Below are 24,798 nucleotides of genomic sequence, written 5' to 3' on the forward strand. Positions count from 1 at the left end.
AGCACAGTTTCCGGAGAACCTCCCAATACTTCTCATTTCCCAAGATATGTAAATTTGAAGTGTCCCATACAATTTGCATTCAAGAAACAGCGTTCTGAGACATAAGGTGAAGAGCAGGTTTATCTGGGTGTTTCAGCACACAGAGATGTAAATCAACACTCAGTGGATTGTAAATACATGTCAGTAGGATATTAAATGCTACAGGTTTCATTTTCCCAAGCTAGTTACTTGGGTATAAAAACTAGATGTAGGCAGACTAGCATCTGCCTATTGAATTATCTCATTTTTTATAAAAGCAGACACACAGAGATTTTTACGTTTTCTGAATGATTATGAGTTGTAATTCCTCTGAGAAAAAAATGTGTGTTCGAGAGCTGAGTTCAACTACATAGAAGTTTTCTCCCTACGAACTTCCACAAATGTATGTATAAATCCATGCATGTTTTATAAATGCACGTGCACACACATAATGTGTATATGTGAGTCTCATAACATTCAGCCAAATGTTTCTCAACAATGGTAATGGAAGCTACTTAGCTGAAGTCCTGCATTTGACTTTAAAGATTTTCAATGTGTATTCAGATATACGATATACACTCTCTAAAGAAAGAGGGTTCCCATTTGTTGGCTTGGGATGCATAAACAGAACTTAGATTAACTGTGTTGTCATCTATGGCCATGGCAGAGAATTAATATGGTAGCATTGTATACGCAAAGGTATCGTATGCTGTATAAACACATGTTTTATTAGTGTGTTGCAGAGCCATGACATTACACCAAATGAACCTAAGCTGCTCACAGGGACTGTCAGTTTACCTCTCGCACAGATTTTCTTTTTGCTTCTTTAGCTTGCCTGGCACAGGATGCTGCCAGGTCTATGGGTCTGCAGTTCAGGCAGCTGCACCTGCTTCTGATCATGGGTGCAGCCAAAGGGTTTTGGAGGAAAGTTCCTTGGTGGGGAACTTGAGATGGGGGGAAGTTGGCAAGAATTTGCAACATCTCTCTGCTTTCAAGGAAGTTATGGTGTTACCACCTATAATGCACTCCAAGCCATAGACACCAGCTGTCACCGCTGCTGTGGCTTCTGCTATTCTCTTAAAACAAAACCAAAACAAACAAACAAAAATAAACAAAACCAAACAAAAAAGAGGACAGAGGGAAAACCTCTGATGAGAGCAGGAAATGTTATTTGTGGCTGGAGGTGACAGTGCGCAATAAGAAATTGCTGCTTTGTATCTCTGATTGAAGGACCCTAAGACTGCAACACACCAAAAGCTCAGCTCTGAGGGAGGATGATGTTTCTTGAAATCCTCGTGATCCCTGCAGGTCCTTGTGAATAGCAGGGAAAACACCAACACAGAACCGAAGTTGGACGAAATTCTTCTGTGCCTCAGCTGTGCTGCCAACAAATTCCTTTCTCCCATTTCTCCCTGAGTCTTTTCAGCTCTCTCCAGACAAGTGGCTACAGCGGGTCCAGGACACTGTGCCGCCTCTTCACGCAGAAACTCCCCTAATGGAAGTGCTGTTACCAGGCAGAATCAGGTTCACAATTAGTTTTCTGCCTTGCTTTACTTAAAAGTCATGCTAAGACTGAAATTCCCAAATGTTAGACTACTCAAGCCAGCAGTGAGAGGAAGCATGCAAAACTTTCAGGCAAAACTTTTCAAATGGGCTGAGCAACCACTGCTGCCAGAAACATCACCAGTAGCTGCAGAAGAGCCACCTCTGAAAAGTAAGTGGCCCTAAGGGAGACTCCTAAGTGTGGCTGAAGAAATCAGTTCTTATGAAGTTGTGCCTAACAGCATTTTAGTGTAAAGAGATATCCCTAAACATACTTTAATGGGAAACAGCAGAGGCTACTTTGCTAAACTCACAGCTTTCTGAGCAAGCCATGGAAAAGAGGGAATATGTCAGGACATTTTGAGATATTCTTTTTAGCGTTTTCACTTCTGCTTTCCATCCCCCATTCCCGCAAGCACTGAGGCATTTCTTTACTTTATTGCAATTTACCAAAGGAAAACAAGCTTTCCCACTGACATCTCTACAGCTAAAATCTGCTCTCTGTGCTGTCTTGGTTGCAGAACCAGGCACAGACTGAATGAGAGAAGTTGAGAACTTGTTATGTAAAATCCACAGCAAGTGAGCTTTTCTAGTGCTATTATGCCCTGACCTCTTATTTTGGCGCACTAACAAAACACTGAGACTGGACAGTTAGAGGGTTTCCCAGGCTCCTTTTTTTTTAATTTTCTTTTTCTTTTTTGGCCTCATCACAAAACCCAGGAGAATCAATGGTGTGCCCAAACTTCTGAAATGGTCTAGGACTTTCAGTATCTCCAACACACAAAGAAACAGTGGGGAAATATGTGCATTTTATTTATTCATTATTTAATCTGGACAGCCTCCTGTCTAAAAATTCCTTGCTTTGGATCATGTTAGAAATCTCTGGCACATTTTCCAATTGTTTGATATTTGGGCTACACTATGATCCCTATCGCTTTACATTCGCTTTGTTTTATATATATGGTTTAAATTCTCAATTTTTCCAATAAATTACACTTGCCTGTAACCTGGGTGATTGTTTTACCCTCCAAGACTCACTAGAGCATCCTCACTTGAGTAAAAGAGAAAAGAAAAAATAATAAAATGAATAGAATAGAATAGAATAGAATAGAATAGAATAGAATAGAATAGAATAGAATAGAATAGAATAGAATAGAATAGAATAGAATAGAATGAATAGAACAGAACAGAATAATAAACATTTAAAAGTGTTTTTCTGGCTACAGACTGCTACACTTCATATGCATTTTATGACTCTTCACAGTCTTGGAAACTTGGAAATATCTACGATTTCTCAGGTACACTGTCAGCTCTTTGAGACAAAGCAGTTGGCATCAGGGTGAATCACAAAGTTTCTGAAACTGGACAGCAAAAATTGCATTGTGAGGCTGCATGGAAGTACCCTTCTGTGCCTTTCACACCAAACAGGTTCAGTTTACAAGTCAGAAATCGTTTTCAAAGAACCCATTCTGCAAATACCACCCTGCAACACTGAGGGCCAGGTTGGGTCGTTTTCCACCCCCTCCCACTCCCCAAGGGCTGGCCCCGTTGCAGCAGGAGCCTCACGGATAACAGTGCCGGTGAGGCGTGTAGCTGAAAAGAATCCCTTTCACTGGCATGTTGGTTCTGCTGCGTTGCTGGTAAGAAAAATGTGCTCATGTCAGTCAAGTGTGCAGGGTGAAACTGAAAAGCAGGTGGGTATTGTAGATTTTTACTTATACAAAAGGGGACATATGAATCCATAGATCTCTCAGAAATCTCCCTTTCTCTATGTGCGTTCTTATAAAGGTAGGTTTATTTTTAACAGGTATCAGACGTTTTTGGCTCGTATCCCTGAAGAGGCATGATTAGGCACATCTGCCTCCTTTTTAAACACTAACTTAATACAATACCTGTCTTCACAAAAATAGTTCCCTCCATGAAACTCACAAAATCCACTGTAAACAGCAACTTACAGTAGGGCTATCTACAAACTGTCCAAAGCATGGACGCAGGAAAAGAGAAGACTGATGAGTCTAAAGATATAAGCCATGAAGAATGGTTTCAGACTAGTTGCTGTGCATAAATAATCTGCAAACAAGTAAAAAAAATATTTATTATCTCCAAAGTCTTCTGTAATAAATGTCTTTTGGTATTGTTTTTAATTATTCATACATCTTGCAGCTTTTTTCCCCTCAGTTGGCTTTGCAAAAGAGCAGCTTGCCAATCTGTAAGTGCCCATGGAAGGTAGTTGTGGAGGTTAGATTAGAAAACATTGTTAAGAAAGAAACACGAGATGGGAAAGTAGCCTGAAGCAGGGGACCTCTCTGGCCCTGCTCTTGATTTCATCTAGTCTTTGCAGATTGTATCTGCCACTCTCTCTTCATCCCTGTGGGGTGCCAGTACATGCGAATATTGGACAAGAGCTATGGGCCTCGAAAGAGTGTTTTCTGCAGCTGCATATGCTCCCAGAACATGGTCACTGTTGTTCAGTAGCTGAAGACAAAACATTATGAACTGATCAGTTCTCTTATGTTCACCAATCAACCACCCCTCCATTCATGCAGTAGTTATAAGCTGGTATCAGTAAAGCTGAAGATGACAGCAAGTGGTGCTTGTTTCTTTGTATTCACCTCCACTATCTTTGTTGACTATTGAACCAGCACAAGAATCTCAAAGCAGTAGAGCTTCTACCATAAAAGAGACTGAATAACTCCAATTGCCTTTCCCCTAGTCCAGTAAAAATGTGGCACCTGTATCACAAGTTATTAGGCTTCATCTATTTTTTTTCAAGCTGTTAACATGGAAAATTGTCAGAAATGAAAGTAATGTTCTACAAAGGATGTCAAGAAAAACATGCTGTCAGATTTTCTTTAGAAGCTTATGGACGAAAGAGCTTGAACTTGTAAATATTCATAGTCAGACCTTGCTTTTCAGTTCAATGAAAGATGAACCTTTGCATAGAAAAAAAGATCAACAACTTCACTTCTATGGCCTGGGGTTTTAGCTTTTATAAGGTATTAATGTTGAGAGGGAAGAAAAACCCTACAAAATACATAGCATTAAGAAGACAGTTACTATTGTAATCTGCAAAGATGATAGCCTGAATGATCTGAAGCAAAACTATCTGTCTCAGAACATGCTGCATAAGCACATTCATGGCATACATTTCCACTAGGTGTATAAATCCTATGGTTATGAAGCTATCTAACTATTTTATATATATATAATCATTACATTACATATAGCAGATGGCTTGGACAAAGCACAAATTCTTAGAACTGGGCCACACGTCAAATATACTACGCCACTGAGCCTCAGCCTTGCCAAAAAAAAAAAAAAAAAAAAAAAAAAAGGAAAAAAAACAGCAATGACAACACAGGACAGATTTAATTTTTAAAATGACATGTTGGCTGACAGAGGTAGGGGCACAGAGCAATGCATTTAAGTGTTTCTAGAGGCTCTACCACAATACCAAGTGACATTTGTTTGAAACATTACCACCGTACATTAGCCATGGAACCGTAAAGGGATTCAGACCTGGCTGACAGATCTCTGAAAGTGGTTAAGGGAGTAGTAATGGCAGCAGCTGGCAGGGATCTGAAGGGATCGCTGTGAGGCCTCATGTGTTTTAGGGCTTTCCTCAGTACGCAAATCTGGAAGTAAATATAGCGTCATTGCCAGTATGGTTTGAACATGACTTAAATCAGGAGGCTGAGAAAGAATGGTCAAATACAGAAGACTGGATTGTTCTCCAGCGTGACCCCTGTCAGGCAGAATGACTGCAAAATTTCATGTCTCAGAGTGAAACAAGACTTCACAGAATCACAGAATGTTAGGGATTGGAAGGGACCTCAAAAGATCATCTAGTCCAATCCCCCCAGCGGAGCAGAAACACCTAGATGAGGTTACACAGGAAGGCGTCCAGGAGGGTTTTGAATGTCTTCAGAGAAGGAGACTCCAGCTTATACCCATTGCCCCTTGTCTTATCATTGATTGTCACAGAGAAGAGCCTGGCTCCATCCTCATGACACTTACCTATAGAGTGAGGTCTGTATTCTGAGAAGGACTGAGGGATTCTTGTGGAGAGGCACGGAGGAATGCTTCCTCAGTGCAAAGCTGCAGTGATGAGGCCTAACTCGATTCCTAGGTGTACAGCAAGAAACGCTTTTACTTCAGAATATGCTTGCTGGAAGTCTTATATTAAAGATGCATTTTAAAAAGCATTTTGAAAAAGTGGTGAAGGCACAAACAAGAGCTGAAAAAAAATAGAGACATTTCTTCAGAGAGAGAGTCTTGGAGAGCTCAGTCTGCCTAGCTTATCAAAAGGATGATGAAGAGATGACTTGCTCACATTATATAAGTATCCTCATGGGTAGACAGTAAAAATTCAAGAGGCTTTTTAGTCTTGGAGAGAACAGCATAATAACTACTATATGGCAGATGAATTCATACAAACTTAGTTTAGAAACAAAGAGCATTTTTGGTGATAAAAAATTATTAGCCTTGGGAATTAGCTGCCAAGGGGATGGGTAGATTTTCTATCCCATGAGTTTTCAAATCAAGCAAGAATGCTTTTTGTAAAATATATTTAACAAAATATAAGTTATTGAACTCATGAAACATGTCATGAGGTAAAGTGTAATGGTCTACAATATATAAAGTTAACTAGAAAATGATGTGTTGCCATCTAGTCTAAAACTCCGTGATTTTTTGACTGAGCTTTGTTTCTGTAGGAAGTGGTGACAAGGGAAGGGGCTGAGCATTTGGAGCTGAGGAGCTTAAAAACAGCAGCAGGACCATAAGGGACAGCGAGTCAGTTCGGTCAGGAAAGCATGGCTGGGTGTTAAAGAGTGTGCAACAGTGGTATATATGAAGTGGAGTACTGCATTTTCTGTGGATGATAAAGCCTGTGAGTGCTCAACCAAATTTCAGTGTCTCACCTAACAAAGTTAAACAAATGTCTTTGACCCCACTGGCTAAGACTACATGGCACATGCCTCCTGCACCCTGCCCTGTGCTGCTGCATGTCATTGCCCCCCTCCACAAGAGAGATGCTTCTCTCCCCTATTTGCAGTTGACCTGGGATTCTTCGCCTGACTCTCCTGTACCCACCATGAGTGCCTAGCACTGATTTCCTGCTCCTCCCCTCCAGTTCATCAAATCCTGGCCATCTCTGCCACTGATGCAGCTTTTTGCAACAGGAGCCGCAGCCGTTTGTGGCAGGAGGGGAGGAAAAGAGCTTGTCCATGGCATGTTGAAATTACACTATTGCTAAAAGATGAAAAGCATCCAGGTGGTTCCTGTACTACCCAGATCTTGATTCTGCTTTTCCAACCATAATTGCTGCCTTTTGAGGAGGGGAGAGAGAGCAAAGAAAAAGCAGTCAATCCAAATTGTCTCATGAGAGAGGTAATAGAGCAGGGCTAAGGAAGCTCAGCAGTCATTTAAGTGCACAGCTTCTTGTAAAATCTTTCTGAAAAGCCTAAATGAACCCCCCAAATGAATGGCCATTTTGTTCCTTTCAGTTCTCCCTCTCTAGCATGGAACTCAATGTGCAGCTTGTGGACAGACAGATTCCACAATAGAGAAGGAGAGTAAAACTAAACCCGCTGGAGTTTGGCCAGCAGCAATGTCAAATCTCTTGACTGATTTCCCAGGGAATTCTTGCCCTAAATGTCAGGAGAACATAGCCCTGCAGCCAAACCTGGACCAGACTGATACCAAGCCGTGACAAAATGAATGACCTGTGTAACAAGATTACACCGCAGGAAAATTAAAACTTCAGAAATGTGCAAAGATCACATTTCAGTAAGCGGTATTTTATGTAAGATCCTTTTAGTAGACAAAGCTTAAACCAAACTTATAAACCATAAATTGGTGAGGGGAGGGGGATTTATGAGTGGCAACAGAATGAAACTTTCAGTCAGTCAGAAAAGAAAGTCTGAGAGTTTCTGCAAGCGTCAATGGTTTCTGAAAGTCTTACAGCCTGATCTCAAATGCTCTCGTTGACGGGACTCAAAGAAGGTGAAAGGAATTTAGTCTCCTAGGAGTCTGCACAGCTTTGAAAACAGCAACTAAGTCACTCCATCACTCAGGCTCTTCTGAAAATCCTCCTGGAGCTTCTCCTGCCAGCAGCAGCAAGCATCACTTTCACTGTGGTTACCTGCAGCCACTCACACTCATGGGGCTGGCAGGAGCCTGAAGAGCTTTGAGCTTTCTGATTCACCATCAGCTGTAGTTGAAACAGGCTGTTGGATTCAAGATTTGTTTGAAAGGGCAGGAACAGCCAGAGACAGACAGGGGAAGGGAGAGAGTACATGCTCATAGGTCTCATTGTTTTGTTTTGTTTTTTTTTTTAAATCTGAAAGCCTGAAGTGGTGCTGAGAGAGGAGCTGAGCAAGATGAGGAGCTTAACAACACCAGGATAAGTGAGAACCGTCCAGATCTGCTGTGTATGAGTGGAAAAGGACTAAGGCACTGAGAAAACACACAGTGCTTCTAAATTATGTGATTATTCTGGATTTTGGTCTTCCCGCTACAGTCTTGTCTGACAAGCCCCACGGTATGCCAGAGCTGCCCAGGATGGATATCCATGATGCAGCCAAGGGACTCTATCCACACTGCTACTCAGTGAGGTGACAGAATGTAGTGCTGGGAGTTTTTCTGCCTCTCTCCCTCATATTATTTTAGCTTGAATTAGTTGTTCGCACATTCCTTTCTTATTTTGGCAGTGTGCCCTCTCCTCTATAACAGACCAAACTGAAATCGCAGATCTAGCATGCTTCAACTGTCTGGGAAGTCCTTGTCCAGAACAGGGATGTCCTACGTGTTGCAGCATCCTCTCATCATGGCTTACATTCCTACAGAGATCTTTAATTCATGATGCCCTAAAAATGACTGTAGAAACTCAGATTTAGTGTTCAGTGAAGGAGAAGCAGAGGCACAGCGAGATTCCACTGCACATTTTCCCCCTCTCAGACATGGATTGGGCTTTAACATAATTTTAAAATTTTTCATATGTATTCTTTTGTAAGTTATTTTCTCAGCACTGCTGAGTACAGAATCTATGTGGGCTCAAGTCCCTCCTAACATTGTCAGATTTATGCCTGGACAAACTAGGGCAGCTTTCACCTGTTTTTCAGTGCTATCTCAAGGGGTGTCTTCCTTGCCTTCTGTGCTTTCGACAGAACATTGTTTGTTTGATTAGAGGTGGCACAGAGCAGTTTGCTCAAGGTTTGTGCCTGAAGCATTGCCTTTCTCTGTTTATGTGGCTACAGCCTTTGTCTAATCCTCCAGAAGATCTATCACAATAAGAATGGTAGCAGTGACAGAAGCTATTAATGTTCTGGCTTCTCCATTTGGCAGTGATCTGCTCTGTAGATCAAAAAGAGCAGATATATGCTATCTGGGGGAAAAAAAAAAAAAAAAAAAAAAAGGAAAAGCAATTATTAGTTTTGCTAAGGGTATTTGTTTGTGAACAAACAAATGGGTTGCAGGAGCAGAGTCTTCAAGGTGCCGAAGAACAAATATGTTGTCAGGGCAAAGCTATGAAAGCAAACTCAGCCCTGATTTGAAACAGCCAGCTCTAAAACTGGAAAGAAATTTGAGGTTTCTACAGGTGACTTTTGTAGCTCCTAGAACAACAGCAGAAAGGATTTGTATGATAGAAGTAGCTGTGAAGTAAAGGGCTGAAATAATCAGATAATGACTTCACCAAATGTAGGTGGGAAAAGGGTGTGGCACGTTCAAGCCACATCAAGGGAAGCCACAGGTGCTTGAAACAGAGCACTAAAAAGGAGTTTTTCATACAGCAATTCCTAGCATGGGGGAAAGGGGTAAAAAAAACTTATGCAGAAGAATATCCTTACTTAAATTCTTTCACTGTGAGGAATTCCTTCTACAGCGTTGACAGAAAAAGTTGGTCTGTGAGTATATGAAGTACATGGTGGGCTTATGTGTCAAATAAGACAGTGTTGGGACTTGAAGTTTCTGAAATTGCTGCCATGGGTTGTGAAGGGCATAGACTGAAAAACCAAATGCACCAATTGAAAGAGCAGAGTTGTATAATAATGACTGTATCCCCACTTAACTAAGCTCAACACATAAGAAAGTGAAGCAAAGTTTGAAAACAAGAAAGGAAAACATCCAACCAGTCATTTTTCTTTTGCCATAAATTGTTTATGTCTCTTGGTATCCTTTATGGCATGACTTTAGGAGAAGAGTGGGCAAGCATGAGAGAAACACCTGCATCTTTTATGGTCACCTGCATTTACCATAAACTGTGATCAGTAAGTACTTAACACACAGGCATGACTTTATTGCTGTGTGCACCAATTTGCCCAGGGCAGCCTGAATTGATAGCGTTAGACATTATACTTGCTTTTCACTGGTGTAAACTATTATTTACAATCTCTTAGCAGAAGTTAAGAGAAAAGTTTCTGTCTGTGGTTTCCATGCCCAAAGTAGTTCATCAGATCTTGCACTGTTTTCTAATATTTAGAAAGATTATCTGTTACAGTGTGTCCTGTACAGGCTGGCTGATCATCATGCCAAATAATTCTTACCCTGTTGCTGCATGGATGTATTACAGTAGATGTAGTTTCTTTGTGCATGATATTTTAACCTCGTTTTGCACTTGAACACATCCCTTAAAATATTTCCTATATTGCTTATGCACAGATTTTTTTTTTACTGCATGCAAAGGTGTAAGCCACTGGAAAAAAAAAAAAAAAAAAAGGATAATCTAGATACTTTGTTCCAGTTTCACCCCTGTCTTCTTCAAGCAACAGTTTATGCATTCTCTAGCAAAAGAATTGTGCCTGGAAACTTAGGCAACTTTTTTTTATTATTATTATGTGAGGGGCTGTTTTTTCATTGAAGCTTTTTCATGCTGTGGAGTCATTGGGCTCTTCTGAAGGTGGCAACTACCTGAATTTCCTCAACAGCATCTTAGTCTAAATTCAGTAGCTATTTTCAGTGGCCTTCATTGGCATTCCATACTAGGCTAAACTTTGAATTTAGCAACTTCCAACAAATAAAAAAACTCAGCTTCTCTTGTAACAAGGAAAATCCTAGTAAGGTACTAATAGGCATTTTAGATGGACTGCGAAGTTGCTTAGACTTTTTTTTTTTCCTTCAGTACGGCGTGTCGCAGAGCAGAAAACCTTTGAGTTCTCCCCAACGTTGTGCACCACCCGCGGCAGAAGCACAGTGGGTTCGCTTCGGCCCTGGCTTCTTTTATTAACAAGTAGTCGCTAACCCCCCTGAATTCATCTGCATATTCACATGATCGCAAATGCCCGGCAGCCGGTGCTCCGGCGGCGCTTTCTGCAGCACCCTTGGCCCGCAGGCAGCAGCAGGTAGGGGAGCGCGGCGCTGGCCAGCCGCATGGTTTGGGAGCGGTGCCACCTCCCGGCCCCCAGCCCCGAGCCCACCCCGCCGAGCGCCGCTCACCCGCGCTGCCGCGGCTCCGCGCCCGCCGGGGAGGCATGAGCGACGGAGCGGCCGCTCCGCGCCGCGGGTGAGTGCGCGGCGGCGCTCCGCGGGGCGCGGACGGAGGGAGGGAAGGGAAGAGGAAGGGAGCGGCCCACCCAAACCGAAGATAACTTTTTTGGGAAAACTTCGGGTGGAGGGGAGGGGGGTGCGCGGCTGCGGGAGGGGCGACCCTGCTCCGCGCTCGGGGGGATCCCCTCAGGTTATTCCGCCCAGGGAGGAGTGCGCAGCCAGGACGCCCTTGCTGCGCCGGCGGGAGGCTCGGGGGTGCTAGAGTTGGTCTACCCGGAGTTTTGCACCCGGGGGTGGCTTCCAGGGCATCTGGCAGCCTCACCGGTCCCTCTGCCCGTAGGCGCTAATGAAGCCTTTCAGTCGTCCTTGGGTTTTAACATTGGAGGTGCCAAAGAGGCCAAGAGGTCTCAGACCCCTCTCCTTTTCAACACCCTAAAACTTCGTTTTATTCGTCACTTGTGAGAGGCATCTGTGCAGAAATCCCAGCTCCCGCACAGCCAAAAAGCTGCAGTACTGGGCTCCCAAGCCTCCCCTTCCCACCTCCTCTAGAGATCAATGTCAGTAGCTCATTCAACATCATATTGGAAGATGAGGCAAAGTGGTTATAAGCAAAGCCCCGTGATCGTGCATTTGTTTTGTAACAGTAGCCTGTACCCTTCTTGCCCCCAAGCTGTCAAGTGGGTCCATTTGAGCTCCAGCCCCCTGTGCAAGCACAGGTTGGGGAGTGAGTTTGCTGCAAAGATGCCACTGTAAATAGCTGCCGCATGCACAAAGCTTCTGTGTGACAGCGGTGTTGTGTGGAGTGACGGGCTGCAAGCCCATGTCCAGGCTGGTTTATCCTTCAAACGAGATTAGTTAGAAAAAAGAAGAATTTAAAAAATACTGTTTGACTTTTGCACTGAAGCTTTTGTTATTATTTATATCATTACAGCTTTGAAGTTATAATCATGCCTGCAGCCCTGATGGCAATGTGACCTGTTAAAAGCCACCTTACATCTTATCAGGCTCAGTCTACTGCATAATCTTGTAGTCCAGACCAGAAAATTTGAAGTGTGGCCATATGAAATTAATGTGTGACCATAACATGAGAGTGTCTTTCTGTCTTTCTGTTGTAGGTTGTATTTTGTATTTACCTAAGGCAACGATGAACTGCAACTACTCTAAAAATTTGTTTTGAAACCTTGATGACAAACCTTAGCTGCTGGAAAGTCACATTTTGGTTTCAGACTTGGCACAGCCGTCGCTCTCATCTCAAGACTTTAAATTAACTGCATGCTGAAAAAATAGTGAACATTGGCGATGGTGTTGATTTCTAAGTTTCTGATAGTGTTTGTAAAGTAAAAAGTAAAAACCTGGACTCAGGGCTTGAACACAGTGTTAGGCTTTTATTAACATTTGTAGAGGGGTTTGTTTGGTTTTTTTTTTTTTTGCTGTGGGGAAGAAAGGTATGCCTTTTGAAAGAAAAATTTGGCCATGATAGTTGGGCATTTTGCTGGGTGTTGAAATTATAGAAACAGACTGCTTCAGAAAAACATGTGTGCATTAAAAATAGATGTCTAGATCACTAACTATCAAAGTGTGGCTGACAGTGTAGTTCTACCATTTTGATTTTTTTTTTTTCCATGTAGCATGCTGTTTTAGAAGAACAGAAACTTTCTTTATGTTGATGAGCAAGCTTCTGTGTTTGATTTATGATGCTTCAGGCTTGCATGCAGCAATTCAGGGTTTTCAGGGCTGTAAATAAAATCGACAGAATTGATGGCACATGGTCTCAACTGGAGAAGCAGTATGAGATCTGCCCTTCAGAAGTGGTAACCCCTTTCGAGACAGGCCCATCAGCAGTTCAGTAGAAGGTGTGATCTTTCATATCCTCCCTGTGTCTCTCTTGCATATGTGCACACACACAGAATCACTCTTAATATGTTCTTCCAAGATATTCCACAACTAGAAGGAGGCTAACTGCACAGTTTTGATATCCAACGCAAACACCCTTTTTCTGTCCACTTCTGTGGAATGAAGGAAAGTAGTTAATTTGTAGATCTCATTATTCTTTGGATACAGAAAGAGATAGTCAAACACACTCAGAAAAATAAGTCAGGAGTCATTATACCCCTCTTTCCCATGTTTCGAAAACCTAGATTCCCCTCATGATGCCCTTGATGGTTGCAAATTTTGCAGAAATCTGGAATATAACACCAGGGCTTGCATTTTGCTTATCTGCCTGTGTCTATGCATCTAGGTTTCTTTTTCATGGCCTTCAGGATATGCTTCATCCCTATATTAAATGTTCATCTGGGACACGCCCTGAGAAAATGAACTTTTCTTAATACGGCTAAAGCACCTGTGTCCTACTCACGGCACTAAAATAATTATTAGTGAGGAAGTATTGAGGGTGTTAGAGGTAAGCCTTTAGGTTTCAGTGAGAATCTGGACATAGGGTTCAAGTGTAAGGACAACCAAATACCTGCGAGCTTCAGCATTGGCAGAAGCAATGATTTTGGAGTCAGTTTGAACAAAAAGTCAAGTCTAGATAGTTGGTCATTAACTGGCAGTTAATATGAGATCTTACAAAAACATCTTTATGTTTGTCTGGAGTTTGACCCAAAATCAGAAGATTTTGGGGATGACTTAATTCTCTTGAGGTTCTGGCCACAGTTCTCTAGAAGAAGTCCAGCTCAAGTCTCTCAGATCGCTTCATGAGAACTTTACAACAGCCGTTTGTGGGACATAAAGTAATTCTTATTCTCATCTGAGAGTCTAGAGAACTGAGAGTTCAAGTGACCTATCCAAAATACACAGTAAATTAGCATAAGAAATGAGACAGAGCAACAAATTATTTGCTCCAGTCACAGGATTAAATTGCCTTTCCCTAATTCACTGCAACTGTTAAGAAATTCATGGGCCATTCCACTTGCAATAACTTGAAAAGGGCAGACATGCCTTTTATGCTTCTTTCTGATGTAAGTGGTATTAAATATGCATTGTAGCTCGGTTACCTTAGATAACTGAGCATAAATTCATCCATCTTCCACTTGAAATTCTGTTCCCAAATGTAGCAGCTGCATATTCTTTCTTTTGTTTTCTACTTTTTGGAGGGGTTGGAGGTTTTTTTGCTTTTGTTTTTAGAGAAGAATCTTGTTAGCATTCCTTAGAAACTCATTAAAATGCTTCCCTTTTGGCTTGTTCTCCTAATTTATTAATACCACAAATAACTTTTCTTTGGTGACCCACTTTCGTAGGTATCTGAATATCTAGCAAAATTGTAACTCATCAGGAAGGCAGTGTAGACTAATAAATAGCATCTCCAGACAGAGAGGAAAATCAAGACACTTCTTTCTTTGTTGCACAGAGTTCTGCACACCACACATACAGAAAATACTGCTCTATTCCACAGCTTACTTGGCACCCTTAGCCCAAAAGAAAGCACTTTATTGATTGCATGATTGATTTAAAGGTCAGAATTTAGGATTGCATCTATTCTCCTGGCTGAATTAAATTTTTACCCTACATCCACAGTGAAGAAACTGCTCTGTGCATAAATATAAATTGAAATACTGGTCTGTGTGAGTGTTCAAGCAGACTTTCTGTTATAGCACCCAGGGCAACCTCTCAACACTACACTTATCAAAACCATTAGGGTTTGACTAAGCTACTGCTTTTTATTGAATTATGGTACCCGCTTTGTCAAAAGTACAGATTTGCTTAGAAAAAGAGGATACCCACTGTTTTAGTGAGCATGATTGTCAACAGGCTGCTGGAAGTAGTAGGACTGAACAGACTCTAAGTCAGGCAGAAGTCAGCTAGTGCAGAGAAATACACTCATTTCCATAGTCATTTGTGTCAAAAGATAAAGAGGTTGCTTTTTCTGAACCGAGGCCATACAGACAGACTTAGCGCAGGGGGTGATTAATCACCTTGTTTCCTGCAGGCACTCAAGCGCTGATCATGTTTTAAGGGCAGCCTGCTCTGACAGTTCACGCGTCCGTGGTTGTCCCAGTCTAAGGATACTCAGCATTGCCCCTTTCTCTACAAAGCCTGCTGGTAGCAACACCCTAACAGGAGAGCATAAGGCTTATTTGGTGACTTCTGATGGAGCTTTGTTTTCCTTTTCAGTAAGTGTGGACGTCTGTGTAAGTGCGAGAGCATCATGGTGGCGTTCAAAGGAGTCTGGACTCAGCCCTTCTGGAAAGCTGTTTCGGCAGAATTCTTGGCCATGCTCATTTTTGTTCTCCTCAGCCTTGGCTCCACAATCAACTGGGGTGGAGCAGAGAAGCCTCTGCCTGTAGACATGGTCCTTATCTCCCTCTGCTTCGGACTCAGCATTGCAACCATGGTGCAGTGCTTTGGACACATCAGCGGAGGCCACATTAACCCTGCTGTGACCGTGGCAATGGTCTGCACCAGGAAGATCAGCCTTGCCAAGTCTGTCTTCTACATTCTTGCTCAGTGCCTGGGAGCCATCGCGGGCGCAGGCATCCTCTACCTTGTCACACCGCCAAGCGTGGTGGGAGGCCTGGGAGTCACTGCGGTAATCTCTCCTTCTCCAGCTCTTGAATGAGACTAGCTTAGAGCCTAAGAAAATATAATCAGTGTCACAGAGAATACAGAGAGCTCAAGTAGAGATTTTTAGGAGTTTGCTGATTTATTTATAAAATCTAGACAGGACTTAAAACTCACCTTAGGATAGGTTTATGAAGCAAAGTATCTATAGCAGTTCTTTTTATAGCAGTTCTCTTTCCTAGAACTTTCCCAAATCTGATGACAGCAGGTAATGTTCATTTGCATACAGAATTTAAATAATATATGCGAGAAATGCCATTTTCATGTGGGCTGGGAAAGGGGAAATTAATTCTATGCCATTATGATGAGGATTGAAAAAACATCAATTTAAAATGACATACTTTTGAAATAGATTGTGCCTTAGATTTCAGCTTTGTTCTAGACTAATAAGGAATGCCATCAGTTAGCCCTGTTGCAGGACTTATTAAAAATGCACTTGAGCCGTACACTGCTTCATTTTTAATTGAAATTTAAATTAATTAAGTCAGGGCTAATTAATGAATTTATAATTGAATAGTAAATTACAGTGCTCCCAAGAAAAAAAATGGTGAAAGGGAAGTGCAGCATTTGCAAATCCCTGTGTAAAAATAAACTATACTTCTGGGGTCTAACTTTGAAGTTCTTGTTGGGTGTTACTATTAAGCCTTCTGTTCTCAGTCCAACAGTAATTTTCCATGGCCCTCAAAATAAAATAAAAATAAAAATTAATAAAACAAGAAGCGGAGAAAAATGTTTGTAGGGGGCAGAATGTGTATCCTAAAACTTCATTGCTTTCTTTCATTTTGTACCATTTAGAAATTTCTTTCATTGAAATACAATTAATGTATATGGTGGCTTTCTGATTTAAAAAATCACCTTCACTTCATCTCCGGTGTTTCTTTCCCTTCTTCCAGGTACATGGGGATCTTTCCGCTGGCCATGGACTCCTGGTGGAGCTGATAATTACATTCCAGCTGGTTTTTACTATTTTTGCCAGCTGTGATTCGAAACGAAGTGATGTCACTGGTTCAGTAGCTTTAGCAATTGGATTTTCTGTTGCAATTGGACATTTATTTGCTGTAAGTTAATGGCTTCTCTTTAAAAAAGAATAGTCCCCTTGTCCCTTTATGCCTACTTCAGAGGTAAATAGAAGCTGCTGCTATAGCTTTGTAGCCGCTATATTCTTTATGGATCCATGCAAAAAACCTTTGGAGTAGCAGGAGGGACCCGCTTGGTAGGGTGTTGCATCAAAGGTTTTCTGCCTGTTTATGTGATGACTTAGTTAATTTTGTGATTAGACTCAGGAGAGTGATAATACTTCCTATCAAGCTTAGAAGCTGTGCAAAACCAGGGCATGCCCATAGTACAAGGACTAGCAGAAATTTAATAACCATCGTCAAAATTTTAACAACAGATAACATTTTGTCTTTGCTTTAGATCAATTACACTGGTGCCAGTATGAACCCAGCTCGATCATTTGGACCTGCTGTCATCATGGGGAGATGGGAAAACCAATGGGTAACTCTGCTTTCATGCTTCATTCACCATAGTGGCAAACAGCTATGAGGACTTTTCATATATCATTTGCTTTTAATTATTTTTTCCAGTACATCCCATAGACACCATCACTGAGGAAGATAGGCGCTGACCTGCCACAAGCTTTGGTATAGTTCTGCTCCTCGCCTAGGACTGGGGTGCAGTATGCAGAACTTTGGAATAGCTTCTCTCTATTTAGGATCTGGTTTGTGGTGGTAGTAGCTGGGGTAGAAAGGAAATCGTACAAAAAGTTTAAAACAAAAAGAGCCATCCAGCGAGACTGAAAGAATTGAACTGCTAGTAAGAAAAATCCTCCAAGGCAGATTGCAAACCTCCTGGTCACACTGGTGAGAAGTTATGGGAGTAATTCTGTTGGCTTCACGTTTCACCAGGTTCTGCTGCAAACCGGGGCAGATGTACAAAATGAGAGTGGGGACCCTCTGTAAAGTGGTTCCTGGAGGAGAACATGCCTGGCAAAAGCTCACAGTGAGAGATGAAGGGGTCACAGTCTGGTCTTTGCAGACCACACCAAATGTTACCTGCTTCAGTTTGAAAGTATCAGCTTAACTAGGAGTATTTGCGCAGGAAACAATTTGATAAACAGATTGTGAATGATGCAGTCATTTTCCATAGCATCCCACTATTAAACTTATTAAAACCCAATTCACATTTTGTAAGGGAGAGATGGATTGCAGCTCAGCCTTACCTAAATAAAGACAGGGAAAGCACTTGTAGGGACAATTTCCAATGCTAACTGTAAGAACTGCATGTTATAGTGCATGTAAGGATTTTCTTGTTTTTTAAAGTATGGAGCCCACATTGCTCCCACTGCAGCTAATAACAGAAATAGCATTGTCTTCAGGCCCTAAGGCTCCAATTCTGCAAGCACAATACCATGTGTAACTTGGTTCCCAAGAGTTATCCTATTGAGGCAGATTTACCCAGTTATTAGTGAATGGCTTGTTCCTATGAAAAACTGCAGTAGTTTTTCACGAGATTAATTATCCATACTTTGATGGAGCCTGTAATTTATAACTAAAGCTGTAAATAATAAACAAATGTGCCATGGAGCAACTTGAAGGGAAGGTTTAGCTACTGTCCTGGTTACTTGGAAATACGGTCATTTCTTCTCCTTCAATGCAGTCACATTGGCATGCCGTTGACAAAAGCCCATGGGCTTCTGCACCTACTAATGTTACAGAATTGCTGCTTGTCATGCTGAAATAGATACGTACTCTCCAAAGTTGTATCTGTTGGTTGTATTTGCTTATTAAAATTAAATACTCAGGTAGCTGACTGCTTCTTGGATTCTGCTGGATCAAAAGCCAAATTTGGTTTATTTTCAAAACGTGAGTCTGAGATACTGAATAGAACTGTTTGTGTGTACACTAGGTAAGGTTTTGTTTCCTAAAAAGTTCATTGTCGCCTTGGGTGAGAATGCAGAAAGAAAATCAGTCTTCTGTGTTGGTGTTTATTTTGTGTGTCATCTTGCAAATAGTCCATATATGTTGTCTACAGCTGACAATAAGTTATGAAAAATTAGAGGAGGCCTCTTGTAAAGAGATGGATCACTAAAACTTGATGAAACTGTTTCATTTCAGAGATATGGCCTGCTTCTCAGTTATCTTACTCCTGCTAGTTTAAAAACAAAGCTATGCCAGGGCAGCTATATGTTGTATGATACTACAGAAATCTATTTGACAAATCTTACATGACTCCACCTAGATTTGTAGCCTTTTTTTTTTTTTCGAGAAATGTTATGGTTATGATCTAACTAAGGATGATGAAGAACCTGTGCTTTTTTGTTATGGGATTAAGTGTAAAAAATATAGTTAAGTCTCCCATAAAGAAGAGGGAGACTAAATAAAAACCACCACACCAGCTTCTTTCTCTTAACAGAAGATAGGGGTAGGGCAGCCAGAGAGGATGTCTGTGTGTCTATCCATGGGAGGTGTTCCTAGCTTTTTCTGCCATTCAGCTGGTCTTCTTGAGCAGGTTGTTAAAAAGACAAATAGGCCGAAATAATTTTCAGGCATCAGGGAGGTAGTAACCATATCACTTTGACATGTCAGCATAGGTCCCTCTGCTCAGTGGGATCCACTGCCTGGCAATTCACCAAACACTGTTATGAGAGGAGTTTTTAGGGGGCAGCTGCACCCACGAATGTGAGGTGGTTTAGATGACAAGATTCAAGGTGACTAGGGAGAACTTCTGAAGGGGCTTAAATACGTGTGTGAGAGAGAGACTGGGAGCAGGCAGGAATAAAACAAAATAAATAAAAAAGTGGCAAAGGACTATTGCCATATGTCGTGGTTGAGACGGACAAAGGACATAGACCAAGTTCTTCCAGGATGAAAGTAGTAGATGCCATTTATTGCCACAAGTGCATTTTTATACAGTTTTACCAATTAATGTCTCTCTTCGTTATTGGTTACAAGTTACAGCAGTAGAATCTCATTGGCTAATTTTGCTGTCATCAATGTTACTCTTCTACTCCCTTCTCTCTCACGGGTACATCGTTAACATCTCTGGATACTCCTTTACAACCATCTTTCTCATGGGTAGGCCTTCATATCTTCAAGGCTAATTTCTGTTCCCATGCCCTCTGTCAGGGAATCCACGGACGCACCGTAATCCCCCACAGCCATTAAATGCCTAAGATACTGCCTTCTGACCAACTTCATATGTGATTTTAGAGAAGTCACTTAATTGCTGAGTTCCAGGTCACTGTGTGTGAAACCTAGTGTAGTTACGTCTCTGCATCATAACCTGGTATGATAGCAGATTTCATCCCAGTTCATGGAAACAATGTGACCATACATTTCTGGAAAGCAGAATGGGCTTGAACAATTGGGCCAGGGTATTTTCAGATAGTTTTCTGGGTGAAGTTTGTAGCAACATGCTGAGACTCTGACTTCTTTATTTGCTTTAGAGCTTAGTGCCTGTATTTTTTCCACCTCTTCTTACAGGTGTATTGGGTGGGACCAATCATAGGAGCAGTCCTTGCTGGTGCTCTTTATGAGTACGTCTATTGCCCAGACGTTGAACTCAAACGCCGGTTTAAAGATGTCTTCAGTAAGGCCACCCAGCCATCCAAAGGGAAGTACATCGAGGTGGATGATAACAGGAGCCATGTAGAGACTGATGACCTGATCCTGAAGCCTGGCATAGTTCACGTGATTGATATCGACAGGGGTGAGGACAAGAAGGGAAGAGATGCATCCAGTGAGGTGTTGTCTTCTGTATGACTAGCAAGAAGCACTGAAAGCAGAGAGCAGCCTGCTAACCTGTCCACAGATATCCTTCCACCTATTAAAGAAACAGATCTCCTCTAAACTGAACTTCTACCATTTCTTAACAGGTATGGTATGAGCAGCTGCTTGGTGGTGGTATCACCAAACCATACACCTGCTCAGTTGGCATATTAGGACTTTGCTATAATTAGGATTCCCCATCTATTATTCCAAATTAAGAGTTGTTCCTACTGTTTTGCTCTCCTTCTTTCTGGAACAATCCCAAAGTTAAAAAAAGAGATGAAAGCACTCTACTTTAATAAATCAGTCAATAATGAAATGAAGAAAGAGATGTTTAACATCCAGATTGACAGTTAAGACATATCAGGAAATGCCTATAGACATGAAGACCTACTTATCAGATTGTTCTTCTGACACTTAATTGGCTGTTGTCAGCTCCAATTAGAACATCTTATCCACTAAGCATTCTCTGCAACGTTCAAGAATAGCACCAACAGTATTTTAGAGTTTTATCCACATTCAAGCAAAGTAGTATTGTTTCCACTCATGTACATCACTGTTGCCTTGCAAACTACCTCTGAAAAAATGATACTTTAATAGGTTTAAAAAATAAGAATTCCATCAACCCATCAGATTTCACTCATGTGATTTCCGGTATAAATATATTAACTTCATTCCTTCCTGGGAGTAAATATGCTGAAATTGAATGTGGAAGCCTACTGCAATAAGGCTGCAAACCGTTTGACTGTACTTCATGCTCCCTCTTGTCATTCTCTATCTGGTGAAACATTCTCCTGGGGTTTGACTATTGACCATTTAGTGTTAGCAGACTCTCAAGGTCATGCAAAGACTATAAAGGCTTTCCTGTTACTTAATAACTCAAATAAGAGATATCAGAAGAAAAGAAGGCATATCTGTTTTCAGTGCACTTGTTCAAATACACATTTCTGTGCTAATTTATGTAAACTAAAGGTTTAATTTACTTACCTACTTTCTTACAAGATGGCTGGAGATATGGGTTTTTTAATTTATTAGTAATGTAGAGGGGTTTTACCTTTTAACTGTATTGAAACACGGATTGGGAAGTATTTTTTTATAACAGATGATAAAAATTTGACTGCTTCTGGCTTTTTGTTGCAACTGATGCCTAACTATTTGAACAGGATCAATGCTTGTTCCAGTGTTCATATAGTCTTAATTACACCTCTGGCAAAGGTTTCTTTATCTGTTGTTAGGAAAAGATGCAAGCACTTGCAGGGTTTTTTGGGGAGAAATGGACATGAAATTTGTTCAGTAATCAGTCTTTCCCTTACAGAAGTATTTAAACAGACATAAACACCACAGCAGAACATTTCTGTAAAACTCTTACTGATTTACTGCTTTTGTTTCTGATCAGTGGCTTTGGGTTTTGCAATATGCAGCTGCAGAGCAGTCAGGAGCATGGTATTATTATGGTAATTGTATAGTTTTTATTTTGAAATTGAAAAGCTACTCCTGCCTATTTAGCAATAACAGGGAAAAAAGTATTAGTACTGACTGTGGGTTGTAATAGCCTTGTCCACTCTTTGACATACTCTACATGCAATCTTTATTACAGGGAATTAGACATTTCTAATGAGATAATAAACCACTGGTACACTCAAATCTGTGCACTATGATCCAACACCAATTCCACTATCCGAACTCGCAGCACTGTATAGTCCCAGCATGTCCTGCCATACCCATTCCCCTAGTTTCAGGCTTTCCTTGTCTTAAAGCCTGTTGGAGTGTGGCATAAGCTCCCTGCATTGAGCATGAGATTCACAACTCCTCCATGCATTTGCAGTTGGACCACAATCTCTCCCCTGCAGCCTCAGGCACAGCACATGGCACACTCAGGTGCAGGACAAGACTTTCTTGGGTGACCCAGCGACAGCGCCATTCCCAACACGTGGGTCCTCCTGGCAGACACGCTCCCCATCACATACCTCCTGCAGCATCACAGCAGAGCCTACCTGAACAGCCTGGTTAAACAGCTGATATTTGTCCCTAGCTGGGCTCTGACACAGTGACAGCATCACGGCTCAAGGGCGTGAGCATGGTTAGGGACCTGCAAGGGACAATGTCAAATGACAGGGAAGAGCTGTTTCCCACAGCAAGGACTAAGTCTCCCAGGGAAGGGCAACACAGGTGTGGTGTTTAGACCCCTGCATACCTCTGCTCAGATGGGTAAATACTATGCTAAATACATTCAGTGAGAAAGAGCCAAACTTGTGGGGTTTGTTGGTTGGCTTATTTGTTTGTTTGACTAGGCATTAGTTCTGGCTTTTTTTTTAGTCTTTCTTTTTTTCTTTAAATGCTGGATTTGTTAAAGGGACACTTTGATTAAACCTTTTCCGTATCTTAAACAGGTAAAGTAAGGAGTAATATACATAAAACTGGTAGATTTTTAAGCGAAGGTTTGCATTTTTTTTTTAATTTAAAAACACTCCTTAGAATCTCTTAAATCGTGAATTCTGCATGGTACTGTATTATTTAAATAAGAACCTATGATTTGTTTTATGCTTAAGGGTCCTTTACGCAAATGGCTTGGTGCATACTTTCCTCAGCCAGTCTTGATTCTGCTGCTGATGTGAGCATAACACAAGCAGAGCACCAACCACCTCAGTTAGGAGGATTTATTTCCTTGACACATATCATAGGTGGTTCTGCCCCACCACAAGAGGTCACCATTCATGTAAGGGATGTCACTCTTCAGCCTCCCTTAGGACTCAATTTAGTTTTGACCTGCAGGGATTTGTGCTTCTCCAAGTCATTTTGCAGTGGTTATCATCACTGTAACAATAGTCACATTTGGTTAAATAATAGACTAGTGTGACCTTTTTATGGATTGAAAATACTTTTGCCTTAATATGATTTAAAAAATCTGTACTTTAATATTATTTGAGTGAGATTTATGTTCTAAAGACCTTCAGGTCTAAATTGCACCTCTAATATAACTTTGTGTCATCTGAAAGTATTTATGTGTTGGGATGGAACATGGTAAATGTCTTTTGTTTATGATGGTGGTTGGATATCACAGGAAGTGTGCCAGGCACATCATCGTACTGGGGTACTAAAAAAAAATGGATGAGTTTCTTGTTCCTCCATGATGGCATGATTGTTTCTAATGCTATATTTGCACTTTAATCAACACAATCAAAATACTTAATCACTGGATTTTGGGAAAAAAAGGTTGGAAACTAAGGGTGGTTACACTGAGGCACACAAAAACCTTTAGGTCTGTATGAACTCTGAGGACTTAATCAGCCAAATTCTAACTGTTCTCAAAAAAAAAAAAAAGGGGGCGGGGGGGGGGGGGCGGAAGAAACCCTGCTGCATTTGAGTTGTCATCATAACCCTTCTCCTGTTGAAGCATTTGGGAACTTTATCTTTCATTCATTCAGTGGAAGCAGAAGCAAGACTCATCTCATGCAGTGTTCAGTCTTGTCATTTGTATTTGCATGTGATCTTTTCAAAATGTGTTTTATTTCTGATTATTAATAATTGCCACAGTACTTGCTTAGAAAATTAGATGGCCTTCGCATTTCCACCTTTCTAGTGCTTGGTGGCAGAGCAGATGCTGCTGTGCTCTGCAACATTTTATCTGCAGTCTGTGTAACACATTCAGGATATTATACACCATCCAGTATTTTTAATCTAAATATGTGAGAATTTACATTGTGAACCTTTCTTTCCAAGGTGAGAGATGAAATCACCATGCATGGTTTTTTTTGTATCTCAAAACAACCTGTATGTATCTGAGTTTCTCAAGGACTTACTAAATAGACAAGATGCGATATAAACGGAACTATTTGTTACCCACTGATACTGATGCGGTCTCTAATTTAGAGCAAATGAGGTAAAGCAAACTATGTACATGGATTTTTCCACAAGACTGCTTATTGTTGAAATGCTTAGTCACCATGATATCAGAACTAATGTTATAGGACTTAAAATTTCCAGTTGTAACATTTGGAATAATCTACTGAAATGTACACTATGAAATAATATCTGGTTTCCACTTGTGTTCTACTGTATCTCACACTACTGTTGCAAATAAATTGTCTGTTTTAAAAAAAAAAAAGGCAATGCGGTCAATGGAAATATTTAATGATCCTAAAGATCAGGATGGAAATACAAGGAAAAAATCCCTTCCAGGGGAGCATGGAAGTGTGTGCTGCTGAGAATGAATGATTTACTATGGAAGAATATTCATCGGTGAAGAGAGTTGAGTGTGAAAGAGATTTAATATCTTTTGGGAAACAAGCTAAATCAATTAGAGCAGAAGTTATGCTGGTACGTGTACATCACCAATTTTGCTAGATGTTTTTAAAACTCATAGGACTAGTGGAGAGCTAACATTTTGCAAAAATCATAAAAATTACACTGGTGCTTCAGAGTC

General features: G+C 41.1%; 1 protein-coding gene across 2 annotated transcripts; it reads left to right on the forward strand.

The window, feature by feature from the left end:
- The first annotated feature begins 10,796 nt into the window (after positions 1-10,796).
- On the forward strand, positions 10,797-24,480 carry AQP4 (aquaporin 4). Of its 2 annotated transcripts, none has more exons than XM_065831421.2 (5): positions 10,797-10,901; positions 15,160-15,574; positions 16,500-16,664; positions 17,023-17,103; positions 20,091-24,480. In XM_065831421.2, exons 1-5 carry the CDS (start codon positions 10,828-10,830, stop codon positions 20,367-20,369), a joined length of 1,014 nt encoding a protein of 337 aa, XP_065687493.1. In that variant the 5' UTR covers positions 10,797-10,827; the 3' UTR covers positions 20,370-24,480. The 2 variants fall into 2 exon arrangements, with proteins under 2 accessions (XP_065687493.1, XP_065687494.1); XM_065831422.2 differs by lacking the exon at positions 10,797-10,901 and adding an exon at positions 10,911-11,062.
- Positions 24,481-24,798: the final 318 nt, after the last annotated feature.

The sequence above is a fragment of the Patagioenas fasciata genome, chromosome 2, assembly GCF_037038585.1.
Source record: "Patagioenas fasciata isolate bPatFas1 chromosome 2, bPatFas1.hap1, whole genome shotgun sequence".
NCBI classification, from domain to species: Eukaryota; Metazoa; Chordata; class Aves; order Columbiformes; family Columbidae; genus Patagioenas; species Patagioenas fasciata.

Excerpts from the sequence above, each read along its gene's own strand:
- AQP4 (XM_065831421.2), top strand. The coding sequence starts at position 10,828 with ATGATCGCAAATGCCCGGCAGCCGGTGCTCCGGCGGCGCTTTCTGCAG. Across the intron at positions 16,665-17,022 it reads CAATTGGACATTTATTTGCT|ATCAATTACACTGGTGCCAG; the intron begins GTAAGTTAATGG and ends TCTTTGCTTTAG. Across the intron at positions 17,104-20,090 it reads GGAGATGGGAAAACCAATGG|GTGTATTGGGTGGGACCAAT; the intron begins GTAACTCTGCTT and ends CTCTTCTTACAG.